This window comes from Podarcis muralis, chromosome 18, assembly GCF_964188315.1.
Source record: "Podarcis muralis chromosome 18, rPodMur119.hap1.1, whole genome shotgun sequence".
Taxonomy (NCBI): Eukaryota; Metazoa; Chordata; class Lepidosauria; order Squamata; family Lacertidae; genus Podarcis; species Podarcis muralis.
In genome coordinates this window covers 12,208,740-12,235,255 of record NC_135672.1, presented here as the reverse complement: position 1 = coordinate 12,235,255, position 26,516 = coordinate 12,208,740, and the positions used below count along the sequence as shown (strand labels likewise).

Genomic DNA, 26,516 nt, shown 5'->3' with positions numbered 1-26,516 from the left:
AACTAATTTTTTTCTTTCCTGCACGAACCAGAGCAGTGCACGGAAATGCCGTTTACCTTCCCACCAGAGCGGTACCTATTTATCTACTTGCACTTTGACGTGCTTTCGAACTGCTAGGTTGGCAGGAGCAGGGACCGAGCAGCGGGAGCTCACCCCATCATTGCGGGGATTCGAACCGCCGACCTTCTGATCAGCAAGCCCAAGAGGCTCAGTGGTTTAGACCATAGCGCCACCCACGTCCCTTAGCCCTGTATAGGGAGGGTTTACAGTGGTACCTCGGGTTACATACGCTTCAGGTTACAGACGCTTCAGGTTACAGACTCCGCTAATCCAGAAATAGTGCTTCAGGTTAAGAACTTTGCTTCAGGATGAGAACAGAAATCATGCGGTGGCAGCGGAAGGCCCCATTAGCTAAAGTGGTGCTTCAGGTTAAGAGCAGTTTCAGGTTAAGTACGGACCTCCGGAACGAATTAAGTACTGTACTTAACCCGAGGTACCACCGTATTTTCATTGGAGAAACGTTGGAGAGTATGGTGTTGCAGAAAAAGGCCGTCTACAACGGAAATTTGAGCGTCTGGCGTCTCTCCTGCTTGCCAAGAGATCTGTAAATGTTTGCTGATTGCCCTGACTTGACCATTCTGGGTCACCCTTTCGAATCCTGCTCATAAATTTACACCGATTGATGGACAGAAGATGCTCTGCGGACTGCCTGCTCTGCTTAAAAGATACTTGCCGGTATCATTCCAAGTAGCTGATAGCAGTTTATTTATTTACCAAGACTGACATATTGAAAATAAAACCTATTTGGGAAGACATTCTTCCCCAGGTAATTCCTTCTACTGCGGGGTCATTTAGGTAAAGGTACCCCTGCCTGTACGGGCCAGTCGTGTCCGACTCTAGGGTTGTGCGCTCATCTCACTTAAGAGGCCGGGAGCCAGCGCTGTCCAAAGACACTTCCGGGTCATGTGGCCAGCGTTACGAAGCTGCTCTGGCGAGCCGGCACCAGCGCCGCACACGGAAACGCCGTTTACCTTCCCGCTATAAAGCGGTTCCTATTTATCTACTTGCACTTAGGGGTGCTTTCGAACTGCTAGGTGGGCAGGAGCTGGGACCGAAAGACGGGAGCTCACCCCGCCGCGGGGATTCGAACCGCCGACCATACGATCGGCAAGTCCTAGGCACTGAGGTTTTACCCACAGCACCACCCTCCTCCCTATAGCCCTGTATAGGGAGGGTTTATTTTTCATTGGAGAAATGTTGGAGAGTATGGTGTCACAGAAAAAGGCCGTCTACAACGGAAATTTGAGCGTCTGGCATCTCTCCTGCCTGCCAAGAGATCTGTAAATGTTTGCTGATTGCCCTGACTTGACCATTTTGGATCATCCTTTCGAATTCCGCTCACAAATTTACACCGATTGATGGACAGAAGATGCTCTGCGGTCTGCCTGCTCTGCTTAAAAGATACTTGCCGGACCGGTTTTGCAGTTCATCCCAAGAAGCTGATAGCAGTTTATTTATTTAACAAGACTGACATATTGCAAACAAAAACAAAACCTATTCTTCCCCAGATAATTCCTTCTACTGCGGGGTCATTTAAGATTGTCAAAAATGGCTTCGGCGTTGCATTTCAGAATACCCCGTGTATTTATGAACATTTATTTTGTCGTTTTGACATCTTAGGATTCCTGCAACGGCCCCAAAACACAGAGAGACAAACACTTTTTCCAGCCCAATAATAATATCCAGGTCCTTTTGCCAGTCCTAAACGTCGCCTACCATTACCTGCAGACCATGTCAACATCAGCCTACTTCAATCCACATTTCCCTTCCTTCGCAATCGCAGAATCCTGTAATTGCAGAATCACTCGAGCCCAACCTGTTCTGATGAGTCATCTATTTCCCACAATGCAGAAATCCCTGGCAAACTCACATGGATTGCACCTGGGTTATTATTTTTGGAGCAGGAACTCAGAGTGAACTGAGTTCCCTTAACTTTCTAAAAATCAAATAATTCCTCCTCCTCCTCCTTCTTTTAATACACCTAACGTCCCACCTACTTCTGTAAACGGTAAAGTTGAGGCTGTGTCCAATGCTGATCATTGTCTGCTAGAGTTTATGACCGTATTTTTCGCTCTATAAGACGCACCAGACCACAAGACGCACCTAGTTTTTGGAGGAGGAAAACAAGAAAGAAAATATTCTAAATCTCAGAAGCCAGAACAGCAAGAGGGATCGCTGCGCAGCGAAAGCAGCGATCCCTCTTGCTGTTCTGGCTTCTGGGATAGCTGCGCAGCCTGCCTTCGCTCCATAAGACGCACACACATTCCCCCTTACTTTTTAGGAGGGGAAAAGTGAGTCTTATAGAGCAAAAAATACGGTAACCGCATCTTAGATTTCTCCACCGCCTGGGTGGCACTGAGATGGGGTCCTCAATAAACAAACAAACTTCGCGGTGAGTCCCCCCAAATTTTTCCCTAGGGGAAAAAGATGTTTGCACCATTTGTGGGCACAAAGGGGGAAATCACCGCTGCAGTCCGATTCTGCTTGCGGGCTTTATTTTTTAGATACAATTTTTATTTATTTCCCATCTAATTATATACATTCACATCATCGTTATCTTTAGAGCCGAGCGACTTCCTTCTCTCCCGCCTCGTGGCTATCAAAACCAACCTCCGTATCCCTGCATTTTGCACGTTTCCCCATTCTGATTGTACCCAAACGGCTCAAAAAACCTGAATAAAGGTAGAAAAATTCTCACTGCTCGCGGGGCTTTCCGTCGAGACATCTGCTCAGCCGCCGAGAGGCACGATCCTGGACTTAGATAGGTCCCGATCCAGCAGCAGCCAGCCTCCTCTTAAGGTCTTAGGGCAGTGGGGAAGAAATTATCTCCATTTTCCTCGTTTATTTTTTCCTCCCCTCCCCACGACTGCCCCAGGGTCCTCATTAAGGACGCAGCTCAAAACCCGGCAGCTCCTTAGCAACCAGGAGTTGGCACACCTTACCTACCTGCCTGCCTCCCAGGGGCCAGGTGAGATATACTCTCTGCCAGGGATGCCTCTGAGGCCCTCGAGCGATTTGCTAGATGTGGCAGAAAGGTGAGGCTGGCACTGCCAAGACACCTGGGCGGCTCTTGAAATCTGCATTGACTGACAAGGGAGCGCCACTCTCGCCAGTCTTCCTGTATCTTCCCTCTCTCTCTCCCTCCAAGCCCCCACCAGCCAGCGCCTTTCCCATGACAATACCTGCAAGACTTGCTCACCTGTTCCTCGGACAAGAAATCCTTTCCAGCCAGGTGTAAGGTATCTCCTTTTACCTCTCCCTCACATGGCTGGCATGCTGCCAGGGCTTGTGCCCACGCAAAACACCCACACGCAAAATCAAACCGGCTTTCGTACACGTGGACGCTGTTCCCCTGAGCTTCGCATCCGTAAATGGAGCCTCCGCGAACTGGGATAGTCTACCTGTGCCAAGCTATTCATCAGCACGGCTCCAGTTTCCACCTCTCTTACTCTCAGACACACACACACACAACATAACCCTCCGACATTTCACTGGTGAAAACAGAGATGTCCTGTTCCATAACAATAATAACAATCTAAGTATTTAAACCCGCTCATCGGATTGGGTTGCCCCAGACACTTTGGGCGGCTTCCAACAGACATAAAAATATAGTCAGACATTAAATATTTTTTTAAAAAACGCCTCTCTACAGGGTTGCATTCAGAAGTCTTCTAAAGTTGTGTGTTTACTTATCTGCTTGGCTAAGGTGTCGCATAACTCCCTCTTTTCACGGGAGAAACGTTGGTGGGGGTGGAATAGGACGTCCCTATTTTCACAGGAGAAACGTTGGAGGGGATGGAATATGACGTCCCTCTTTTCACGGGAGAAACGTTGGAGGGGATGGAATAGGACGTCCCTCTTTTCACGGGAGAAACGTTGGAGGGGATGGAATAGGACGTCCCTCTTTTCATGGGAGAAACGTTGGAGGGGATGGAATAGGACGTCCCTACCTATTTTCACGGGAGAAACGTTGGAGGGGATGGAATAGGACGTCCCTCTTTTCACGGGAGAAACGTTGGAGGGGATGGAATAGGACGTCCCTCTTTTCACGGGAGAAACATTGGAGGGGATGGAATAGGACGTCCCTATTTTCAGGGATGCGGGTGGCGCTGTGGGTAAAACCTCAGCGCCTAGGACTTGCCGATCGCATGGTCGGCGGTTCGAATCCCCACGGCGGGGTGAACTCCTGTTGCTCGGTCCCAGCGCCTGCCAACCTAGCAGTTCGAAAGCACCTCCGGGTGCAAGTAGATAAATAGGGACCGCTTACTAGCGGGAAGGTAAACGGCGTTCCGTGTGCTGCGCTGGCTCGCCAGATGCAGCTTGTCACGCTGGCCATGTGACCCGGATGTGTCTGCAGACAGCGCTGGCCCCCGGCCTATAGAGTGAGATGAGCGCACAACCCTAGAGTCTGGCAAGACTGGCCCGAACGGGCAGGGGTACCTTTACCTTTACCTTTACCTTTATTTCCACAGGAGAAATGTTGGAGGGGATGGAATAGGACGTCCCTATTTTCAGGGGAGTAACGTTGCAGTGGATGTTTGCCTAATCTTCTCTTACAGCCATTAACGTTGCTGGCTCTCACTGCCTCCCGTGGGAGTGAATTTGCCTATGTGCCAATGCATGACAAAGCTCAATTTGTCACCAACCACAGCTGCCCAGTGCTGTGCAGAACACCCAGACCTATATTTTTAAAAGAGCGTTTTGAATCCCCGCAATGACGGGGTGAGCTCCCGTTGCTCAGTCCCTGCTCCTGCCCACTTAGCAGTTCGAAAGCACGTCAAAGTGCAAGTAGATAAATAGGTACCGCACCGGCGGGAAGGTAAACGGCGTTTCCGTGCACTGCTCTGGTTCGCCAGAAGCGGCTCAGTCCTGCTGGCCACATGACCCGGAAGCTGTACGTCGGCTCCCTCAGCCAGTAAAGCGAGATGAGCGCCGCAACCCCAGAGTTGGCCACGACTAGACCTAATGGTCAGGGGTCCCTTTACCTTTACCATACAGAAATACAGTGGGGTTTGATGCACACTCCAAAATGAGCTAACCCCTTTCGGGTGCAAAACTGGTGTTGCATGGCATGTCCTCCGTTTCAATCCAAAGCAACAGACAGAGTCCACTTGCTTCAGAGAGTTGGCAGGTGGTGAATTGCGCAGGTGACCCGACAAGGAACTGTTCTGCCTTAACTCTCCAATTTCTTTGGAAACCACCCTACATGCCAGCCAAAACCCTCCATGGACTGGAAAGGCAGAACAAAGTGCTTTTGCTCTGACGTGGTGGCTCTGCCTCTTCTCTCTGCACAAGCCTTGCTCGATCATATTTCACTCTATTTTTCTCAGCGCTCTTATTCTGACCGCAGACCCAGCTAACTCCTTGCTGCCCACTGCGGTGAAGCCGTTTCTGGCCAGCTTTGCAGGTGCAGCAATAAGTAACCGAACAAACCCCTGGTCCAGGGGGTCAAGAAGATGCGGTCACCACGAAACGACTAAGCAACAACAACAGGGACCTGGAGATCTGGACGGCTCTGGGAGGCAGTTTCAGGAATAATACAGATCCTCAGAGCGTCCCTATTTTCCAGGGACAGTCCCAGATTTACAGAAGCCATCCCGGTTTCAGATTTGATCCCAGAATGTCCCGCATTTCCTTGTTGTTGTTGTTTAGTCATTTAGTCATGTCTTTGTGACCCCCTGGACCAGAGCACGCCAGGCTCTCCTGTCTTCCACTGCCTCCTGCAGTTTGGTCAAACTCATGCTGGTAGCTTCGAGAACACTGTCCCACCACCTCATCCTCCATCGTCCCCTTCTCCTTGCGCCCTCCATCTTTCCCAACATCAGGGAATGTTAGAAATGTTAGAGGGGATGGAGTTATGTGACCCTAGGAGCTAAGGAGAGATAAGTAACTCTACATCCTTTAGAAGACATAGGAAGGCAGCCCTGGATAGGGAAGTTTTTTAAAAAATGTTTCATGTTTAATTGTGTTTTTGTTTATGTTGGAAGCCGCCCAGATTTTTGGGCTGCTGTTTCTATGTGTGTGCTCTAGATGGAGCAATTGTCTGGTCCACAGTGTTGCATCCGCCAGAGATAAGATGTTTAAGCAAAAGGATGAATGATTGTCACATTTGCCATGCAGATCATAGAATCATAGAATCACAGAATCCTCCAGTAGCCCAGTAGACCTGAAGGAGCGTCTCCACCCCCATCGTTCTGCCCGGACACTGAGGTCCAGTGCTGAGGGCCTTCTGGCAGTTCCCTCCCTGCGAGAAGTGAGGTTACGGGGAACCAGGCAGAGGGCCTTCTCGGTGGTGGCGCCTGCCCTGTGGAACGCCCTCCCAGCAGATGTCAAAGAGAAAAACAACTACCAGACTTTTAGAAGATATCTGAAGGCAGCCCTGTTTAGGGAAGCTTTTAATGTTTAATGCTATAAAAGATAAAGGGTAAAGGGACCCCTGACCATTAGGTCCAGTCGTGACCGACTCTGGGGTTGTGGCGCTCATCTCGCTTTACTGGCCGAGGGAGCCGGCGTACAGCTTCTGGGTCATGTGGCCAGCAGGACTAAGCCGCTTCTGGCGAACCAGAACAGCGCACGGAAACACCGTTTACCTTCCCGCCGGAGCGGTATCTATTTATCTACTTGCACTTTGACGTGCTTTCGAACTGCTAGGTTGGCAGGAGCAGGGACCGAGCAACGGGAGCTCACCCCGTGGCGGGGATTCGAACCGCCGACCTTCCGATCGGCAAGTCCTAGGCTCTGTGGTTTAGACTGCAGAGCCACCCACGTCCCTGTTTAATGCTGTATTGTGTTTTTAATATTTGGTTGGGAGCTGCCCAGATGGGCAGGGTATAAAATACCTTATTATTAATTATTATTATATTGAGAAAGACTTACGTGGCAGCTGCATTGCACATTTCGATCAGATTCTCCGATCTACTTGATTTGGAAACCCAAGTGGCAATGAGTCGTTTTTAAACAGGCCCATGCGAAACCGTGGGAGAGTGCCTCTTGTTCCGTCTTGCCTTTAAGGGTAACTAAATCTCGCTTCTGGGGGAAAGCCACCGCTCCGTGGCGGAGCAACAGCCGATCTGTTTGGAAACCCGGCAAGGAAGCGATGAACTGGTTTCTGCGCTCACGGGTTTAATTGAGCTGCTCACCTGGACCACACCTCAACCACCTGCAAACCAGGTTCGCATCTGGTGCCGATCTCATTCCTCAGAAGACGGTCAGAGGAGCCTGGCTGCTGAGTCAGCCAGCATCCTGTTCTCTTGTCTGCCCTGCATCTCTCAACATCCAGCTTAATTCAGGATGTCAGCAACCTTTCCCAAGGTTCTGGTCCTCATGAACAGATTTAAAGGAGAACAGTGAGCTCTCTGCCTGGAGATGTTTAAAGGGCGGGAAAACAACTGGACGTACATTTCCAAAATATAAGATAAAAGACAAATAAAATAAAACCTACATACAGCAACAGTGTTTTGTGTTGTGTAGGCTCCTGTGATGTAAGTCATGGGCCCTGCCTGGTTGTGTTAACTACAATTGCATTGTACAGCTTATAACACTTAACTTCATATTAATAAAGCTATTTATAATTATTAGTAGTTTGCATCGTAATTCCAGGGGTCAGCAAACTTTTCCAGCCGTGGGACGGTCCACTGTCCCTCAGAGCGTGTGGGGGGCTGGACTATATTTTGGGGAAAATATGAACGAATTCCTATGCCCCACAAACAACCCAGAGATGCAGGTTTTCATCCCCAAAAAGTTTCTACTGAAATGAGGCTGCATTTTAACGTTGTATTTTAATCTGGTTTTTAAGTTGTGTTTTAATCAATTGTTTTTATAGCTGGTCTGCAAGAAGATCCAACGTATCCATTCCTAAGGAGATCAGCCCTGAGTGCTCACTGGAAGGACAGATCCTGAAGCTGAGGCTCCAAGACTTTGGCCACCTCATGAGAAGAGAAGACTCCCTGGAAAAGACCCTGATGTAGGGAAAGATGGAGGGCGCAAGGAGAAGGGGATGACAGAGGATGAGATGGTGGGACAGTGTTCTCGAAGCTACCAGCATGAGTTTGACCAAACTGCAGGAGGCAGTGGAAGACAGGAGTGCCTGGCATGCTCTGGTCCAGGGGGTCACGAAGAGGTGGACACGACTAAACAACAACAACATGTTTTTATATATGTTGGAAGCTGCCCAGAGTGGCTGGGGCAACCCAGTCAGATAGGCAGGGGTATAAATAATAAAATTATCATTATGGAATGTGTCACAACCCAAAGAAAAGGCCCATTTTCCCATTCCTTTTTGCAATTTCTCCCTCTCCTCCGCATTCCTCTCCTTCTTAATTAGGGTTAAACCTGGATTAATTCCCTGAATCAGAGCAGCCCCAGACTGCCCCAGCTTTCATTTACATCTCTCTGCCCCTCCTCGCACGTAAAGTAACGCACTGTCACGAAGCAATCTTGGGACGATGGCATGTGTGGCGATAGCACCAAGATTCCCCTTTCCCTCCAGTGTTCCAGTGGTGCCCACAGTTATTGCTAAAACCCTGGGCATTAGAATAAAGTAATGAGATTTTCATGTGAGGCTGTCCCTCAGCGGTTGCTGGTCACTAGTCTAGGGCAAACGGGACGACAAACTTAGCCCCTCTGCCTGCTGTCCTACTTACTGCTAGTCCAGAAGGTGGTCAGTTCCTCCTTGCAGAACTCAGCCCTTGCAGAACTCAGCAGGGAGGAAGAGGAGGAAGGGGCCAGAGCTGGAATGAGTTTGCTCTGGCCTCTCATTCCCCAATGGCGCCACCTGCTGATGGGTTCCCAGCCTTTCGCCCTACCAGTATAAAAACAAAACAAAACCCTGCTGGAACTCGCCAGTGGCTAGGACTGCCATTCGTACATCGCCGGGATTCAGCACTGGTAGACAACGTCCGGGTGGAAACCGTCTGGGGAAATATCCGGACAACTCAACAACGGGAGACGCGGGTGGCGCTGTGGGTTAAACCACTAGGACTTGCCGATCAGAAGGTCAGTGGTTCGAATCCCCGTGAAGGGGTGAGCTCCCGTTGCTCGGTCCCTGCTCCTGCCCACCTAGCAGTTCGAAAGCACGTCAAAGAGCAAGTAGATAAATAGGTACCACTCCGGCGGGAAGGTAAACGGCGTTTCCGTGTGCTGCTCTGGTTCGCCAGAAGTGGCTTAGTCCTGCTAGCCACATGACCCGGAAGCTGTACGCCAGCTCCCTCGGCCAATAAAGCAAGATGAGCGCTGCAACCCCAGAGTCGGCCACGACTGGACCTAACGGTCAGGGGTCCCTTTACCTTTACCTGATAGATTTCACTCTTTCTCTAAAGGCAAGTCTTGTCAGGATGGAAGGGAATTCTCACGGCCTTGGCCCTCTCCTCTCATTAAGAAAGAGCAGTAAACTGCGGGGGGTGCAACCCTATAAAGGTACTGATATTGATTCAGATCCTGAAGCTGAGGCTCCAAGACTTTGGCCACCTCGGGAGAAGAGAAGACTCCCTGGAAAAGATGGAGGGCACAAGGAGAAGGGGACGACGGAGGACGAGATGGTGGGACAGTGTTTTCGAGGTTACCAGCATGAGTTTGACCAAACTGCGGGAGGCAGTGGAAGACAGGAGGGCCTGGCATGCTCTGGTCCAGGGGGTCATGAAGAGGCGGACACCACTAAACAACTCAACAACAACAACAATTGATTATGGTTTAAAGTATACAAGTTTGTGTGTGTGTGTGTAAAAAAATGTTTTTCTTTTTGAAACTTTGAAAACTAAAATTATAAAAAAGAAAAGAAAGCCCAGAGCGCTTTGAGGGCCACATAGAGAGGTCCTGAGGGCCGCATTCGGAACTCCCCGTCCCTGCACCAATGGGACGTGAGCCAAAATGAAAGCAGGAGATCAATGTTTCCCTTTTTTTAAGTCCCTTATTCCGAATATTCGCAAAAAAAGGGAAAAGTTGACAGCTATGGTTCTGGTGTGTGTGTGTGTGTGTGTGTGTGTGTGTGTGTGTGTGAAGCAATGGTGTGGGGACTGGGGTTTACCTGGTTTCTCTTCCTTTTCGCTGGAAGCCTCGACTCCGGTCCCCGATCTGGGTCGCATCGCTCAACTTCAGCAGCAAACGCAAAATACGCAAAAAAAGCACACCCAGGTGTCCTTTGGACAGGGGAAATTTCTCCCACGCTGATCCTTCGCTGGGTAGCAGAAACCCTTTCCTGCCGCGATGCTCTGTTTAAAGCCTCATCCTTCCTTTGAGAGCAGTCCTGGGCGGCTGGCTGCTGGTGGCACACAGGGCAAATTATATATATAGGGACCTGCCCCCTGTTGTGGTTCAGAATCCCAGAGGATAACTGGACAATCAGGAAGTGTATCCTCCTGGCCAAGCCCAGGTGAGGACACCTCTGCCATCTCTGCAAACTCAGGAATTTGCATGGGCCAATTTGCAACTCACCGCCTGCAGCAGCAGCAAACCTTTCCCACATGCCTGCCATTGACTCATCACCAGGAAGGCTTTCCAAATTCTCCCCGAATTAGCAGCTCTTGCAATCTCCTCTCTTTTTTTTGAGGCTGCGGCCCCACTCATTTCATAACGCATAGTACCATCCCCTGCAGGGGACGCGGGTGGGACTTGCCGATCGCATGGTCGGCGGTTCGAATCCCCGCAATGACGGGGTGAGCTCCCGTTGCTCGGTCCCAGCGCCTGCCAACCTAGCAGTTCAAAAGCACGTCAAAGTGCAAGTAGATAAATAGGTACCACTCCGGCGGGAAGGTAAACGGCGTTTCCGTGTGCGGCTCTGGCTCGCTAGAGCAGCTTCGTCACGCTGGCCACGTGACCCGGAAGTGTCTGCGGACAGCGCTGGCTCCGGGCCTCTAGAGTGAGATGAGCGCACAACCCTAGAGTCTGTCAAGACTGGCCCTTACCGGCAGGGGTACCTTTACCTTTAACTTTTTACCATCCCCTCCAGAAGGCTGATCGCCGAAGAATGGATGCTTTTGAATTCTGGTGCTGGAGGAGACTCTTGAGAGTCCCATGGACTGCAAGAAGATCCAACCTCTCCATTCGGAAGGAAATCAGCCCTGAGTGCTCACTGGAAGGACAGATCCTGAAGCTGAGGCTCCAAGACTTTGGCCACCTCATGAGAAGAGAAGACTCCCTGGAAAAGACCCTGATGTTGGGAAAGATGGAGGGCGCAAGGAGAAGGGGACGACGGAGGACGAGATGGTGGGACAGTGTTCTCGAAGCTCCCAGCATGAGTCTGACCAAACTGCGGGAGGCAGTGGAAGACAGGAGGGCCTGGCGTGCTCTGGTCCAGGGGGTCACCAAGAGGCGGACATGACTAAACGACTAAAAAACAACAACAACAACCATCCCCTCCAAGTGTGTCCCGGTTTTCCAGGAACAGTCCCTGAATCGTAGAATCTGTTTCCCTCTTCCCTCGGCTCCACTTCTTTTCAATTAAATGTGATGCACATGTGTGGGTGGGGGAAAAATAAGAGAGTCCCCTTTATATATTGAAAGTAAAAATCCCTGCATCAAAAGAAGGAAATGGTTTAGCTCGTGTAGACAGCCCTTCCTATAATTTTGAAGGAATCTACATTCTACAATTAGGGACGTGGGTGGCACTGTGGGTTAAACTGCAGAGCCTAGGGCTTGCCTATCAGAAGGTCGGCGGTTTGAGTGCCCATTGCTTGGTCCCTGCTCCAGCCCACCTAGAAGTTCCCCTGCCCACCTAGAAAGTAATGCAAAATGGATTGATCTGTTCCAGACTTTTAAAAACAACCCCTAAAACAGCACTTTAATATGAATTTTACTATCTAACATGACCATTGATCCATAAAATGAAAGCAATCAACAATGTACTGCAGTCACACAATCCATCAGTAGCTGAACAGTCACAAAAACATAATAAAAAAGAGCCACAAAAATGCAAAATAAATAGCAAAAACAGACAGACTTCAGCGTAACACTCAAATCGGAAGCGTGGCACTCAAAACGGAGCACGTTCGGATTCCGAAAAAAGTTCGCAAACCGGAACGCTTACTTCCGGGCTTGCAATGTTTGGGTTCCAAGTTGTTTGAGGACCAAGGCGTTTGAGGACCAAGGGACCACTGTAATATATAAAATAAACTGGGGCCTTCTGCATGCAAGGCAGCTGCTGCACCCACAGGGCTATGGCTTTGCAACTTTGGAGAGCAAAATGCGCCCTGCGTCCTGAATGGGGTAACTGTGCCCCCGAAGGACCAGGTGCGCAGCCTGGGAGTCATTTTGAACTCACAGCTGTCCATGGAGGTGCAGGTCAATTCTGTGTCCAGGGCAGCTCCGTCTGGTACACAGGATGAGACCCTCCCTGCCCGCAGACTGTCTGGCCAGAGTGGTGCATGCTCTAGTTATCTCCCACTTGGACTACTGCAATGTGCTCTGTGTGGGGCTACCTTTGAAGGTGACTCAGAAACTACAACTAATCCAGAATGTGGCAGCCAGACTGGTGACTGGGAGCGGCCGCCGAGACTGTATAACTCCGGTCCTGAAAGACCTACATTGGCTGCCAGTACATTTCCGAGAACAATTCAAAGTGTTGGTGCTGACCTTGAAAGCCCTAAATGGCCTCGGTCCAGTATACCTGAAGGAGCGTCTCCACCCCCATCGTTCTGCCCGGACACTGAGGTCCAGCTCCGAGGGCCTTCTGGCGGTTCCCTCTCTGCGAGAAGCCAAGTTACTGGGAACCAGGCAGAGGGCCTTCTCGGTGGTGGCGCCCGTCTTGTGGAACGCCCTCCCAGCAGATGTCAAAGAGAACAACAACTACCAGACTTTTAGAAGACATCTGAAGGCAGCCCTGTTTAGGGAAGCTTTTAATGTTTGATGTATTACAGTATTTTAATATTTTTTGGGAAGCCGCCCAGAGTGGCTGGGGAAGCCCAGCCAGATGGGCGGGGTATAAATAAAAAATTATTATTGTTATTATGCAGGTTGTGAACGGGGAAATCCCAGACTCGTGCTGCCTATGTGCTCAGCCAGTAAGCCTGCAAGCGTAATGCAGACCCACACCACAGTCCCAAATCCTGCCTCCTCCTGGTCTCTCTTTGCAGGGGTGTAGGGTCCAGGGGGGCAGCACCAGAAACTGCTTAGTGCCCCTGTATTCTGCTCTGGTCAGACCTCCCCTGGAGTACGGTGTCCAGTTCTGGGCACCACAGTTCAAGAGGGACACTGACAAACTGGAACGTGTCCAGAGGAGGGCAACCAAAATGGTCCAAGGCCTGGAAAGGATGCCTTATGAGGAATGGCTAAGGGAGCTGGGCATGTTTAGCCTGGAGAAGAGGAGGTTAAGGGGTGATATGATAGCCATGTTCAAATATATCAAAGGATGTCACATAGAGGAGGGAGAAAGGTTGTTTTCTGCTGCTCCAGAGAAGTGGACACGGAGCAACGGATCCAAACTACAAGAAAGAAGATTCCACCTAAACATTAGGAAGAACTTCCTGACAGTAAGAGCTGTTCGACAGTGGAATTTGCTGCCAAGGAGTGTGGTGGAGTCTCCTTCTTTGGAGGTCTTTGAGCAGAGGCTTGACAACCATATGTCAGGAGTGCTCTGATGGTGTTTCCTGCTTGGCAGGGGGTTGGACTCGATGGTCCTTGTGGTCTATTCCAACTCTATGATTCTATGATTCTATGATCACCCAGGAGAGGCCTTGGAGCAGCGTCCGTGTGGTCCTCTGCTACAGCGACGACAAGCTGTTTCTTCCCTGGCACGGCGCTCTGTGACATGGGCCACATCCGAGGTGCTTGCAAATAGTGCCGGTCCGTCGCGGTCGCTCCTCTTCCTCCCGCAAGGACGCCAGGGGGGTCGTCGGTCCTGGGGGGCTTCTTCCGCGGTTCGTGCTGGCTCTTGCGGAATTTGGCCCGTCTGTTTTTGAACCACACCTGGGGGGAAGAATGAGTGTTACATTGGCCTGCTAGAGGACAGGGGGCGGGCAGGTATTGGGGACTCCTTGGTCCTGAATGGGATAACTGTGCCCCTGAAGGACCAGGTGCGCAGCCTGGGGGTCATTTTGGACTCACAGCTGTCCATGGAGGCGCAGGTCAGTTCTGTGTCCAGGGCAGCTCCATCTGGGACGCAGGATGAGACCCTCCCTGCCTGCAGACTGTCTGGCCAGAGTGGTGCATGCTCTGGTTATCTCCTGCTTGGACTACCACTATGTGCTCTCTGTGGGGCTACCTTGGAAGGTGACCCGGAAACTGCAATTAATCCAGAATGCGGCAGCCAGACTGGGGACTGGGAGCGGCCGCCGGGACCACATAACACTGGTCTTGAAAGACCTCCATTGGCTCCCAGTACGTTTCTGAGCACCATTCAAAGTGCTGGTGCTGAACTTTAAAGCCCTAAACGGCCCAGTAGACCTGAAGGAGCGTCTCCACCCCAATCGTTCTGCCCAGACACCGGGGTCCATCTCCCGAGGGCCTTCTGGAGGTTCCCTCCCTGCGAGAAGCGAGGTCGCAGGGAACCAGGTAGAGGGCCTTCTCGGTGGTGGCGCCCGCCCTGTGGAACGCCCTCCCACCAGATGTCAAGGAGATAAGCAACTACCTGACTTTTAGGAGACATCTGAAGGCAGCCCTGTTTAGGGAAGTTTTTAATGTTTTATGTTTTATTGTGTTTTTAATATTCTGTTGGGAGCCACCCAGAGTGGCTGGGAAACACAGCCAGATGGGCGGGGTATAAATTATTATTATTATTATTGATAGAGGAAGAGGAAGGAGAGGAGAGAGACGGCCCAGTCCTCTCAGGGAGTGTTCATTTGCTATGAAGGATAGTGTGCTTGAATGCACAAACCAGCGGCCCTCCCCGATTTGCAGAAAGCTAGCAGCTCAGGGAGAATGGCGCAGACTGCGGCCACCTCCCCGATGGGCCCCCTATGTGCCAACATTTTAATCAGAGAAGTCCGTGTCCTTCCTAGCTCTGTCCCAGGAAAATACCAAAGTATAAACCAGTATGACCAGTGGAATAATCCTCTCTTGCTGTTGGGGGGGGGTTTGGGGTGTGTGGGAGGCAAATGGAAAATTGAGAGACGGCGCTAGGCTAAATGAAAGTGCCAGCCAGGACGTACAATTATCCGCAGGAATGCCCCTATCATAAACTGCGAGGTTGACTTTTGAAGGGAACGATGATAAGGTCCCAAACCTTTCATCCTGGCAAATTACAGGGATGGGAAAAGGTCAGGGTTTGACCCCTGCCAAAATATCAGGGCTCTTTTGCAAGACACCCAAGCGAACGGGTTGCACGTACCCTCCAACATTTCTGCAATGAAAATAGGGACATCGTAATTTCAATCATAATCATCCAGACAGGGCTGGATGAGACCCTCAGCTCCTGAAGGTAATGGGGCCCTTTCTATGTTCAGCTGTCCTTTGTCAACAAAAAATTGTTGCTGTTTTTTGTGTTGGATATATGCTATATGGTAACTGATGGACCTAATAGGTATCTTTTATACCTATAGTTAAAGCTATGGTTTTCCCAGTAGTGATGTATGGAAGTGAGAGCTGGACCACCAAGAAGGCTGATTGCAGAAGAATGGATGCTTTTGAATTTTGGTGCTGGAGGAGACTCTGGAGAGTCCCATGGACTGCAAGAAGATCCAACCTCTCCATTCTGAAGGAAATCAGCCCTGAGTGCTCACTGGAAGGACAGATCCTGAAGCTGAGGCTCCAAGACTTTGGCCACCTCATGAGAAGAGAAGACTCCCTGGAAAAGACCCTGATGTTGGGAAAGATGGAGGGCACAAGGAGAAGGGGATGACAGTGCAAGTAGATAAATAGGTACCACTCTGGTGGGAAGGTAAACGGCATTTCCGTGTGCTGCTCTGGTTCACCAGAAGCGGCTTAGTCCTGCTGGCCACATGACCCGGAAGCTGTACGCCGGCTCCCTCGGCCAATAAAGCGAGATGAGCGTCGCAACCCCAGAGTCGGCCACGACTGGACCTAATGGTCAGGGGTCCCTTTACCTTTACCTTTAATAAAAAGGATTATATGAAGGAGAAAAAACCGGGACGCCATAAGGTCACGTGTGCAGCGTTGGTCCCCTCCTCCATCACCCTTGCAAGTTGACGCCTCTGGCCCTAACTATTCCCTTTTGAAATATTTCACCGCCAGCAACCCAGACAACGCGGGTCTGCCCCAGAGGCAGGCTTTAGAAACTCCGCTGCAGCACGTCGACGGGTGCTGGGGAAAGCGAGCCAAATTTCCCCATGGAGGGTGCACCCCCGAAATTACCTGCACGCGAGCCTCGGGCAGGTTGGCGAAGGCGGACAGCCTCTCCCGGGTGCCCACGTCTGGGTAATGGGTCCGCTCAAAGGCGTTCTCCAAAGCCTGTCGCTGCTGCGCCGTAAAGACGGTCCGGCTCCGTCGGCGCCTCTGCGGTAGGCCGTAGTGCAGGTCCAGGAAGATTTCTGTGCACGTGCAAAAGGCTTTTATTGTTATTATTTGTGGAGGAAGGAGTGGGACGAGAGGGAAGGAAAGGAAAGGCTGGACCGCCATGGGAAAACCTGGTCCCTCTAGTATTAAGCTAAGGCGTGGGTAGGCAAACGAAGGACCGGGGGCCCAATCGCCTTCTCAATCCGGCCCGCGGATATGGGGGGACTCCCTGGTCCTGAATGGGACAACTGTGCCCCTGAAGGAGCAGGTGTGCAGCCTGGGGGTCATTTTGGACTCACAGCCGTCCATGGAGGCGCAGGTCAATTCTGTGTCCAGGGCAGCTCCATCTGGTACGCAGGATGAGACCCTACTTGCTTGCACACAGTTTCTCCAGAGTGGTGCATGCTCTGGTTATCTCCCCCTTAGACTACTGGCATGTGCTCTCCATGAGGCTCCCTTTGAAGGTGACGCGGAAACTGCAACTAATCCAGAATGCGGCAGCCAGACTGGGGACTGGGAGCAGAGACCACATAACACAGGTCCTGAAAAACCTACATTGGCTCCCAAGATGTTTCCAGGCACAATGCGGTGATGCTTAGGACAGAGAGGACACTGCCCGCAGACTGTCTGGCCAGAGTGGTGCATGCTCTGGTTATCTCCCGCTTGGACTACTGCCATGCGCACTCCGTGGGGCTGCCTTTGAAGGTGACCTGGAAACTACAACTAATCCAGAATGCGGCAGCCAGACTGGGGACTGGGAGCGGCCGACGAGACCACATAACACCGGTCTTGAAAGACCTACATTGGCTCCCAGGACGTTTCCAAGCACAATTCACCCGCCCGGCACCCCTGTTTTGCAGACCAGCCACCTTTACCTGCCAGGTGATCCATTGCAGGGACGGCGCAGAAAGGCGTGAGTTGAGTCGAGGGTGCTGGCAGAAAAGAGGAGCAGCACCCTCCCGGAGCCTGCGGAAGATGGGGTGGCACTGTGTACAGGAGCGACGGAGAGGTCATCAGCGGGAAAGCGACGCTGCCAGTTATATGGTACATGGCCCTCTTTTGTCTAGAAGAGGAGAGGGAGGCAAATGTATTAGCCAAGGAACCTGGCAAACTCTGCAAGAGGTAGCTTCAGAGGGAGTAATGTAAAGGTAAAGGGACCCCTGACCATTAGGTCCAGTCGTGGCCGACTCTGGGGTTGCGGCACTCATCTCGCTTTATTGGCCGAGGGAGCCGGCGTCCAGCTTCCGGGTCATGTGGCCAGCAGGACTAAGCCGCTTCTGGCGAACCAGAGCAGCGCACGGAAACGCCGTTTACCTTCCCGTCGGAGTGGTACCTATTTATCTACTTGCACTTTGATGTGCTTTCGAACTGCTAGGTTGGCAGGAGCAGGGACCGAGCAACGGGAGCTCATCCCATTGTGGCGATTCGAACCGCCAACCTTCTGATCAGCAAGTCCTAGGCTCTGTGGTTTAATCCACAGCGCCACCCACGTCCCTTTCAGAGGGAGTAAGGTAAAGGTAAAGGGACCCCTGCCCGTACGGGCCAGTCTTGACAGACTCTGGGGTTGTGCGCCCATCTCACTTAAGAGGCCAGGGGCCAGCGCTGTCCGGAGACACCTCCGGGTCACGTGGCCAGCATGACATCGCTGCTCTGGCAAGCCAGAGCCGCACACGGAAACGCTGTTTACCTTCCCGCTAGAAAGCGATCCCTATTTATCTACTTGCACCCGGGGGTGCTTTCGAACTGCTAGGTTGGCAGGCGCTGGGACCGAACAACGGGAGCGCACCCCGCCGTGGGGATTCGAACCGCCGACCTTTCGATCGGCAAGCCCTAGGCGCTGAGGCTTTTACCCACAGCGCCACCCGCGTCCCAATCAGAGGGAGTAGGTCTTCTTAAAATAAAATAATAATACAGTCATACCTCATGTTATGTTTGCTTCAGGTTGAGCGTGTTCAGGTTGCGTCCTGCAGCAACCCAGAAGTAAGGGAACGGGTTACTTCCGGGTCTCACCGCTTGCGCATGTGCAGATGTGCAAAATGACGTCACGCGCATGCGCAGAAGCGGCGAATCGAGCATGCGCAGACGCAGGTTGCGTTTTGTTCAGGTTGCGAACGGGCCTCCAGAACAGATCCCGTTCGGAACCAGAGGTACCACTGTAATAATAATAATAATAATAATAATAATAATAATAATAATAATAATAATTTTCCTTTAGGATCACACACAAACAGACACAAACACACACACACACACACACACACACACACCCCTTGGTGGTACCTTGGTTCTCAAACTTAATCTGTTCCGGAAATTCCGTTCCAAAACCAAAGCGTTCCAAAAGCAAGGCTTGCTGCTTTCCCATAGAAAGTCATGCAAAACGGATTCATCCGTTCCAGACTTTTAAAAACAACCCCTAAAACAGCCATTGAACATGGATTTTGCTTTCAAACGAGACCGTTGATCCACAAAATGAAATCAATAAACGGTGTACTGCAGTCACACAATCGACCCATCAGTAGCTGGACTGGGTTCCACGCAGTCGCAAAAACAAAATGAAAAAAAGCCACAAAAACAAAAACGCAAAATAAATAGGAAAAACAGACAGACCTCAGCGTTACACTCAAAACGGAGCACGTTCGGCTTCCGGAAAAAGTTCGCAAACCGGAACACTTCCTTCCAGGTTTGCAGCCCACATAAATCACTCACCACGTCCCAAGATATCTCTCTCTTTCTCTCTTCCTTCCTCACTCTTCCGCCTATTCATGGCTCTGACTCCCAGCTTCTACTCATCTTCTGCTATTTAACAGCTGGGGGGATTTGGGGGAAGGGGGGCGTTGTAAGCGAGGGGCATGTGCCAAACTCCGACCTTTCCCCCCCCCCATCTTTCCTCCTGCACCCCTCCCCAAATCTAGTAGGAACTTAACCAGAGCTCAGCCAAATTTTTTTTGTGTGTGTGTGTGTGTGTGTGTGTGTGTGTGTGTGTATACACACCTACCTATATATATACCTAGAGAGAGAGAGAGAGGTTTAAAATAAAAGTTATATGGCTTTAGTAGAAACGTTATAAGGAATTAAGTATAAATAGATTATTAGAGCATTAAAGGGAAAAACAAGGTTAGAATGTGTTAAGACAATTATAGGGTAGAAAACAGGAAGATGGAAAGGAATTGCTGAAACAATCAATAGAAGTGGAATACAAAAAGGGAGGTGTGAGGAGGTCGTGGGAATTAGTGAAAGAAGGGCAAAATATTGAAATTGGACTGTGTTTTAAATGGTTTTTGTTTTGTTTTGTTAGTTGTTATGTTCGTGTTTTGCAGTGTTTTTTTTCCTTTTTGCATTGTATTGTATTATTGTATGTTTTTTTCTTTTTTGGTTTTTTGTAGTGTTGTGTTCAATTTGTTGGAAAACTAATAAATATTATTATATATAAAAAAAGAGAGGTTTAAAATGCAAACATACAACTAGGGTAGGTATAACAAGGTTAAATAAAAATAGGGGGGGGAACTTCATGACTTAAAAGCAAGAAAAACATATGAAAAAAGGAAAAAGAGAAAAAAAGGGGAAAAAATAATGAAAAGAAAACCAAAGATTTATACAACATCATGTCCTTCAAATAATATATTTTTTTTACAATAAACTTCCAATCGTTCTCATTATACTTTTTCTACCGTCATGGTATTATCACACAGCTTTATTTTGTATCCTTTTTCATACATCCTACTAAGATATTTGTTACATTTATTTAATAATAATAATAATAATAATAATAATAATAAATTTTATTTATTTCCTGCCCTCCCCTGCCGAAGCCGGGCTCAGGGCGGCTAACAACAATAAAATAGTACAACATGTAAATAGTATTTAGCGTTCGCAAGTGTCATTCCAGTCTCTGCTAAGGCGGTGTTATTCTTGCAATGTAGTCTTACATATTCCTTAAATATTTTCCATTCTTATATTATCTTATAGAAATAAAGTAAATAATAAAAAATCAAAAGGTTTAAGGAAAAAAATAGAAAAACGTAGAAGTGTACAAAGACTTAACGGGACGCCGTCTACAAACCTCGTTTCACTGAACTATTCAATTACAGTGGTGCCTCGCAAGACGAAATTAATTCGTTCCGCGAGTTTTGTCGTCTTGCGATTTTTTTCGCCTTGCGAAGCACGCTGTCGGGAAAGTTTTGGAAAAGCTTCAAAAATCGCCAAAGTCCTCAAAAACCTCAAAAAAAGGCTACCACACCGCGTGCTATGAGTTGCTCCTCGAAGTCAAGTCGCAACTGTATTAACGGTGTTAAGAAAAAGGAAACAAACTTGCAAGACGTTTCCGTCTTGCGAAGCAAGCCCATAGGGAAAATAGTCTTGCGAAGCAGCTCAAAAAACCAAGAACCCTTTCGTCTTGCGAGTTTTCCGTCTTGCGAGGCATTCGTCTTGCGAGGTACCACTGTACTTCTCGTTTCAGGGATTTTCACGGTATTTGATTTGTTTTGTGTAATTTCTCGGTTCCGTGAGTGTCTTTTTTCTACTTTTGACATAACTGCTGGCTCAGAGCGGTCTTTAGGCTTTCCAAGGAGTAAGGTTCTCTGAGCATGTAAAAAGATCACCATCACCACCACCTCTCTCCTGTCCATTTTAAAAAGCAGCGTCGCTCTCACCTGGACAAGGTATGAATGAATGAATTTTTATTTGCATCAGCCATCAGCCGCGGCAATAAAACAACAATACGATATACAAAGAATAGAAATAAAAAGTCAATTATGTAAAATACGTTTTAGGGTTTTGAATCCATGGTCAAGTAGTGGACCTTATTCTGATTGCCCCAGCGAAAAACCTTGCCACCTTTGCTGTCACCTGTTCATCTTGATCTGCCAAGAGAAAGGACACTGGGACAGCGGCAGGCGACCCGGAATGGACAATAAAAGAGGGGTGATAATCTCATTCCTCAAGTCTTTATCAACAGCGCAAGCCAGAAGGGCGTGCGCCACCGATTCAGGACTGCTGTCTCCACAGGGACGTTTTTCGTGTGGCATCTGTTGGCATCGTCCCTCAAGTCCAGCCGAGGGCAAGACATTCAATCTTGCGAGAGTAAAAGCGCATCTATATTTTAGAATTGCTCGGTTATGCAGATAGGGTTCCAGAGAGTCGAAGTGGGAAGGTGGAAAATAGTCATGCCATGGGCAAAAGTTCCTTATTGTGGCCAAGCTGTTCTGACGCTCGATATCATTTAGGTAAAGGTAAAGGGACCCCTGACCATTAGGTCCAGTCATGACTGACTCTGGGGTTGCGGCGCTCATCTCGCTTTATTGGCCGAGGGAGCTGGTGTACAGCTTCTGGGTCATGTGGCCAGCAGGACTGAGCCGCTTCTGGCGAACCAGAGCAGCGCACGGAAACGGCGTTTACCTTCCCACCAGAGTGGTACCTATTTATCTACTTGCGCTTTGACGTGCTTTCGAACTGATAGGTTGGCAGGAGCAGGGACCGAGCAACGGGAGCTCACCCCGTCATTGCGGGGATTCGAACCGCCAACCTTCTGATCGGCAAGTCCTAGGCTCAGTGGTTTAACCCACAGCACCACCCGCATCCCGATGCTGACAAATTAGACGGTTTGCTTTACTAAAACCCAAAGTGAGTAGCTGTTGTGGTGACCACAAGAGTGAAGTTTTTGATAGACCCTTTTAGTCCAGGTGCTTTTGGGATCTTGCAGTGCATAGGGATATTAGACCGGGGGGGGGGGGGGATTTGAGTTTAGGCAAAACCAGGACAGCAAAACCTCAGGGCCCCTAATCCTAGCTCACCGTCTTTGCAGAGGGGATTTTGCATTCGGTGGCTGGGGGGTACGAGAGATTTCTTCTTTGCTGGGGATGCTAACAAGGTCTGACAAGCGTGGAGAGGGCTTGGAGAGACGATTTCCTCCTCGGCCAGCATGCGATGGTCAAAATGCGAACCCACCGAGGCACCGGGAGATGTGGAGGCTCACAGATGTGCAAGCAATTGGGGAAACCACCCGGTTTCGGTGGAGGGTGAGTCATCTGTGCGGTGATGCTTAGGACAGAGAGGACACTGCCCGCAGACTGTCTGGCCAGAGTGGTGCATGCTCTGGTTATCTCCTGCTTGGACTACTGCAATGCGCTCTATGTGGGGCTGCCTTTGAAGGTGACCTGGAAACTACAACTAATCCAGATTGCGGCAGCTAGACTGGGGACTGGGAGTGGAGACCATATAACACCGGTCCTGAAAGACCTACATTGGCTCCCAGTACGTTTCCGAGCACAATTCAAAGTGTTGGTGCTGACCTTGAAAGCCCTAAACGGCCTCAGCCCAGTATACCTGAAGGAGCGTCTCCACCCCGGACACCGGGGTCCAGCTCCGAGGGCCTTCTGGCAGTTCCCTCCCTGCAAGAAGCGAGGTTACAGGGAACCAGGCAGAGGGCCTTCTCGGTGGTGGCACCTCCATGGAGGTGCAGGTCAATTCTGTGTCCAGGGCGGCTGTCTCCCAGCTCCATCTGGTACGCAGGCTGAGACCCTTCCTGTCCACAGACTGTCTTGCCAGAGTGGTGCATGCTCTGGTTATCTCCCACTTGGACTACTGCCATGCGCTCTCCGTGGGGCTCGCTTTGAAGGTGACCCGGAAACTACAACTAATCCAGAATGCGGCAGCCAGACTGGGGACTGGGAGCAGCCGCCGATACCATATAACACCAGTCCTGAAAGACCTACATTGGCTCCCAGGGCGTTTCCGAGCACAATTCAAAGTGTTGGTGCTGACCTTGAAAGCCCCAAATGGCCCAGTATCTCTGAAGGAGCGTCTCCACCCCCATCGTCCGGCCTGGACATTGAGGTCTAGCTCCGAGGGCCTTCTGGCGGTTCCCTCCCTGCGAGAAGCAAAGCTACAGGAAACCAGGCAGAGGGCCTTCTCGGTGGTGGCGCCCTCCCTGTGGAACGCCCTCCCATCAGATCTCAAGGGAATAAACAACTATCTGACTTTTAGAAGACATCTGAAGGCCGCCCTGTTTAGGGAAGCTTTCAATGTTTGGTGTTTTTAATATTCTGTTGGGAGCTGCCCAGAGCGGCTGGGGAAACACAGCCAGATGGGTGGGGTATAAATAATAAATCATTATTATCATCATCATAAAATTCTATGTGCCTGTGAGCTTGCTTTCGCCCTCCCTCTCAATCCCAAACTTCTTTTGTGTTTCATCATTTTCTTTCGATTGTGAGGCCCGGGAGCATCTCAGAACTGATTTTTCTTTCTTTTTGTAAACCTCTCCAAAATAAGCTACAAGATGCACAGGTGCTAATAAAGAAATGAATTTAGGAAAGCGGCAAGCCAAAAATGTGAACATCAGCGGCTGATATTTGCCACACTAACTTCCATGTCCGGAGGTTGCCATCGAAACAGCCATGTATTCATTTTTCATGGCTTTTTTTTTGGTATGTGGTTTGGCCCGGAAAAGGACCTTTGCACATGTTCTTTGGTTGGAGAACTAGCTTGGAGGGAAAACTGCGCTTTGAGGCTCACGGATCTGGTCCGGGAAGAGCGGATTCGAGACGTGCGCATTGAAACAAGCAAACATCCGCCCCGGATGCAAATACGTAGTAAAAACTGCCCCCCAAAAAATTAGTTAACAAGAGCACAGATGTGCTCAGGAGATCAATGGCTTTGCACCCTTCGGACGTCGCTCGCTAAAGAGCTTACCTCCATCCTCTAATCAGTTTCCCGATCCCTGATCGATCCGTTGGCTCGCTAAGCTACCCCACCCCAAAAAAACCCTTCTTTGCGTGCCCCATGCTTTCGGCTGATTGTGCTGACCCCCTACAATTTGCTCCGGCTGTCCGGGAACAAAACGCAGTTTTATAGGAATGAAATTGCCTTTCAAAAGGTGGGATCGATCACTCCCGATCACCCCTGACCCCAACGGCCTCGTGGCTGCGCGGAGGGGGTTAAGCTGAACGAAAGGGGCCTGAATGCTTCGCAGCGGGGGGTCCCCTCTAAAAAACCCCCACGCTACTGGGACAGCCAAGCTGGGAGATTGCCCCCTTCCCAACTGCTAGCCTTCTGTGAATCAACCCGGCTTTCTACAGTCCTGCAGGAGGGACGTAGCGATTCCCCTATTTGGAAGGGCTGTGGGGTTTGGGGCTTTTTTAAGTTTGGTGGAAAGGCAAGGACGGAGCGGTTTATAAAAGGATGCACCGCCAAGTAGCTACAGAAAAGGGCTTTTCTCCCCCTCTCCTAACACTAAAACTCGCAGACTACCCAATGAGGCTGAATTGCTGGACGGTCCAGGCCAGACGAAAGAATCGCAGAATCGTAGGGAGGGATCCTAAGGATCGCAGAATCGCAGTGGGTCGTCGAGTGTAACCCCCTGCAATAGAGGATCATAAAGTTCAGAGGTTCCCAAAGTTTATTCCGAACTTAAAAATGGAAAGCATAATGGTAAGTAAAGGTAAAGTTACCCCTGCCCGTACGGGCCAGTCTTGACAGACTCTAGGGTTGTGCGCCCATCTCACTCAAGAGGCCGGGGGCCAGCGCTGTCCGGAGACACTTCCGGGTCACGTGGCCAGCGTGACAAGCTGCATCTGGCGAGCCAGCGCAGCACACGGAAACGCCGTTTACCTTCCCGCTAGTAAGCGGTCCCTATTTATCTACTTGCACCCGGGGGTGCTTTCGAACTGCTAGGTTGGCAGGCGCTGGGACCGAGCAACAGGAGCGCACCCCGCCGCAGGGATTTGAACCGCCGACCTTTAGATCGGCAAGCCCTAGGCGCTGAGGCTTTTACCCACAGCGCCATCCGCGTCCCCTAAGCGTAATGGTGGTGGTCAGCAAAAGAGGTTCAAAGGCCTCTCTCAAGGCAAATCTAAAAAAAAATGTAGCATAAACACCGACAACTGGGAAACACTGGACTGCGAGCGCTCCAGTTGGAGAACAGCCTTTGCCAAAGGTGTCCTGGGCTTTGAAGACACTCGAACTCAGGACAAGAGGGAGAAATGTGCCAAGAGGAAGGCACACTTGGCAAATCCACACCAGGATCAACTCCCGCCCGGGAACCTATGTCCCCACTGTGGAATGACATGGGGATCCAGAATTGGCCTCCACAGTCACTTATGGACTCATTGTCTTCCATAAACACGGTTTTAACAATCTTACTCAGCTACGAGTGATCACCAAATAATAATAATAATAATAGTACTAGATTCAGGTAGGTAGCCGTGTTGGTCTGACGCAGTCGAAATATATAAAAAAATTGTCCAGTAGCACCTTATAAGACCAACTAAGTTTGTTCTTAGTATAAGCTTTCATGTGCACGTTGGTCTCTAAGGTGCTATTGGACAATTTTTCATATATAGTAATAGTAATTATTATTATTAATATTATTTAAAAAGGTAAAGGGACCCCTGACCATTAGGTCCAGTCATGGCCGACTCTAGGGTTGCGGCGCTCATCTCACTTTATTGGCCGAGGGAGCCGGCGTACAGCTTCCGGGTCACGTGGCCAGCAAGACTAAGCCGCTTCTGGCAAACCAGAGCAGCGCACGGAAACGCCGTTTACCTTCCCGCTGGAGTGGTACCTATTTATCTACTTGCACTTTGATGTGCTTTCGAACTGCTAGGTTGGCAGGAGCAGGGACCGAGCAACGGGAGCTCACCCCGTCATTGCAGGGATTCGAAGCGCCGACCTTCTGATCGGCAAGTCCTAGGCTCTGTGGTTTAACCCACAGCGCCACCCGCATCCTTTATTAATATTATTAGCCAAATATCACCTGATTGGAGATGAGCAACCGAAGTTCCCGGCTGCAAACTGAAGCAATCTTCAAATGCAGCCGCGGAACCGGCAAACTAAGGACGCTTTGGTGTCGCTGGAAGAGGGGATGGGGAGATGAAATGGGATGCTGAAACTCCCCCCCCCCCAAAAAAAAAAAACAACAACACTGAACCGTTGGTCGATTCAGTGAGGAGCTTTCGACTGGGGACATTTCTTTGCAACGCAGCTCCCTTCAGACGTCACGAGGGGCAAACGGGTTGTGACAGGTCCGTCGATATCTCAGCGGGAGACTCTGGGCCGGCCAGCCACCCTCCCTGCTTCTG

The 26,516-nt window shown here is 50.2% G+C and overlaps 2 protein-coding genes across 3 annotated transcripts in view; both read right to left on the bottom strand.

Annotated features, from left to right (window-relative positions):
• The window catches only part of ATP8B3 (ATPase phospholipid transporting 8B3), a 49,290-nt gene extending 39,151 nt beyond the window's left edge, over positions 1 to 10,139 (bottom strand). The window contains exon 1 of the mRNA XM_077922017.1: positions 10,082 to 10,139. Within this exon, the coding sequence (XP_077778143.1) occupies positions 10,082 to 10,139 (58 nt within the window). The remainder of the gene's footprint in view (positions 1 to 10,081) is intronic.
• A 2,668-nt stretch (positions 10,140 to 12,807) lies between these two features.
• LOC114588577 (uncharacterized) lies at positions 12,808 to 19,333 on the bottom strand. 2 transcript variants are annotated; one of them, XM_028713976.2, is made up of 4 exons: positions 19,147 to 19,333; positions 17,316 to 17,503; positions 16,300 to 16,475; positions 12,808 to 13,956 (listed from the first exon to the last, which is right to left on the bottom strand). In XM_028713976.2, the coding sequence occupies exons 2-4, from the start codon at positions 17,488 to 17,490 to the stop codon at positions 13,687 to 13,689; spliced, it is 621 nt and encodes a 206-aa protein (XP_028569809.2). In that variant the 5' UTR covers positions 17,491 to 17,503; positions 19,147 to 19,333; the 3' UTR covers positions 12,808 to 13,686. The 2 variants fall into 2 exon arrangements, with proteins under 2 accessions (XP_028569809.2, XP_077778010.1); XM_077921884.1 differs by lacking the exon at positions 19,147 to 19,333 and having other exon boundaries at positions 17,316 to 17,838.
• Between the last annotated feature and the right edge of the window lie 7,183 nt (positions 19,334 to 26,516).

Coding starts and splice junctions, on each gene's coding strand:
- LOC114588577 (XM_028713976.2), bottom strand. CDS start 17,490: ATGTACCATATAACTGGCAGCGTCGCTTTCCCGCTGATGACCTCTCCG. Junction 16,476..17,315: donor TGCAATGGATCACCTGGCAG/GTAAAGGTGGCT, acceptor GCACGTGCACAG/AAATCTTCCTGGACCTGCAC. Junction 13,957..16,299: donor TGCCCGAGGCTCGCGTGCAG/GTAATTTCGGGG, acceptor TCTTCCCCCCAG/GTGTGGTTCAAAAACAGACG.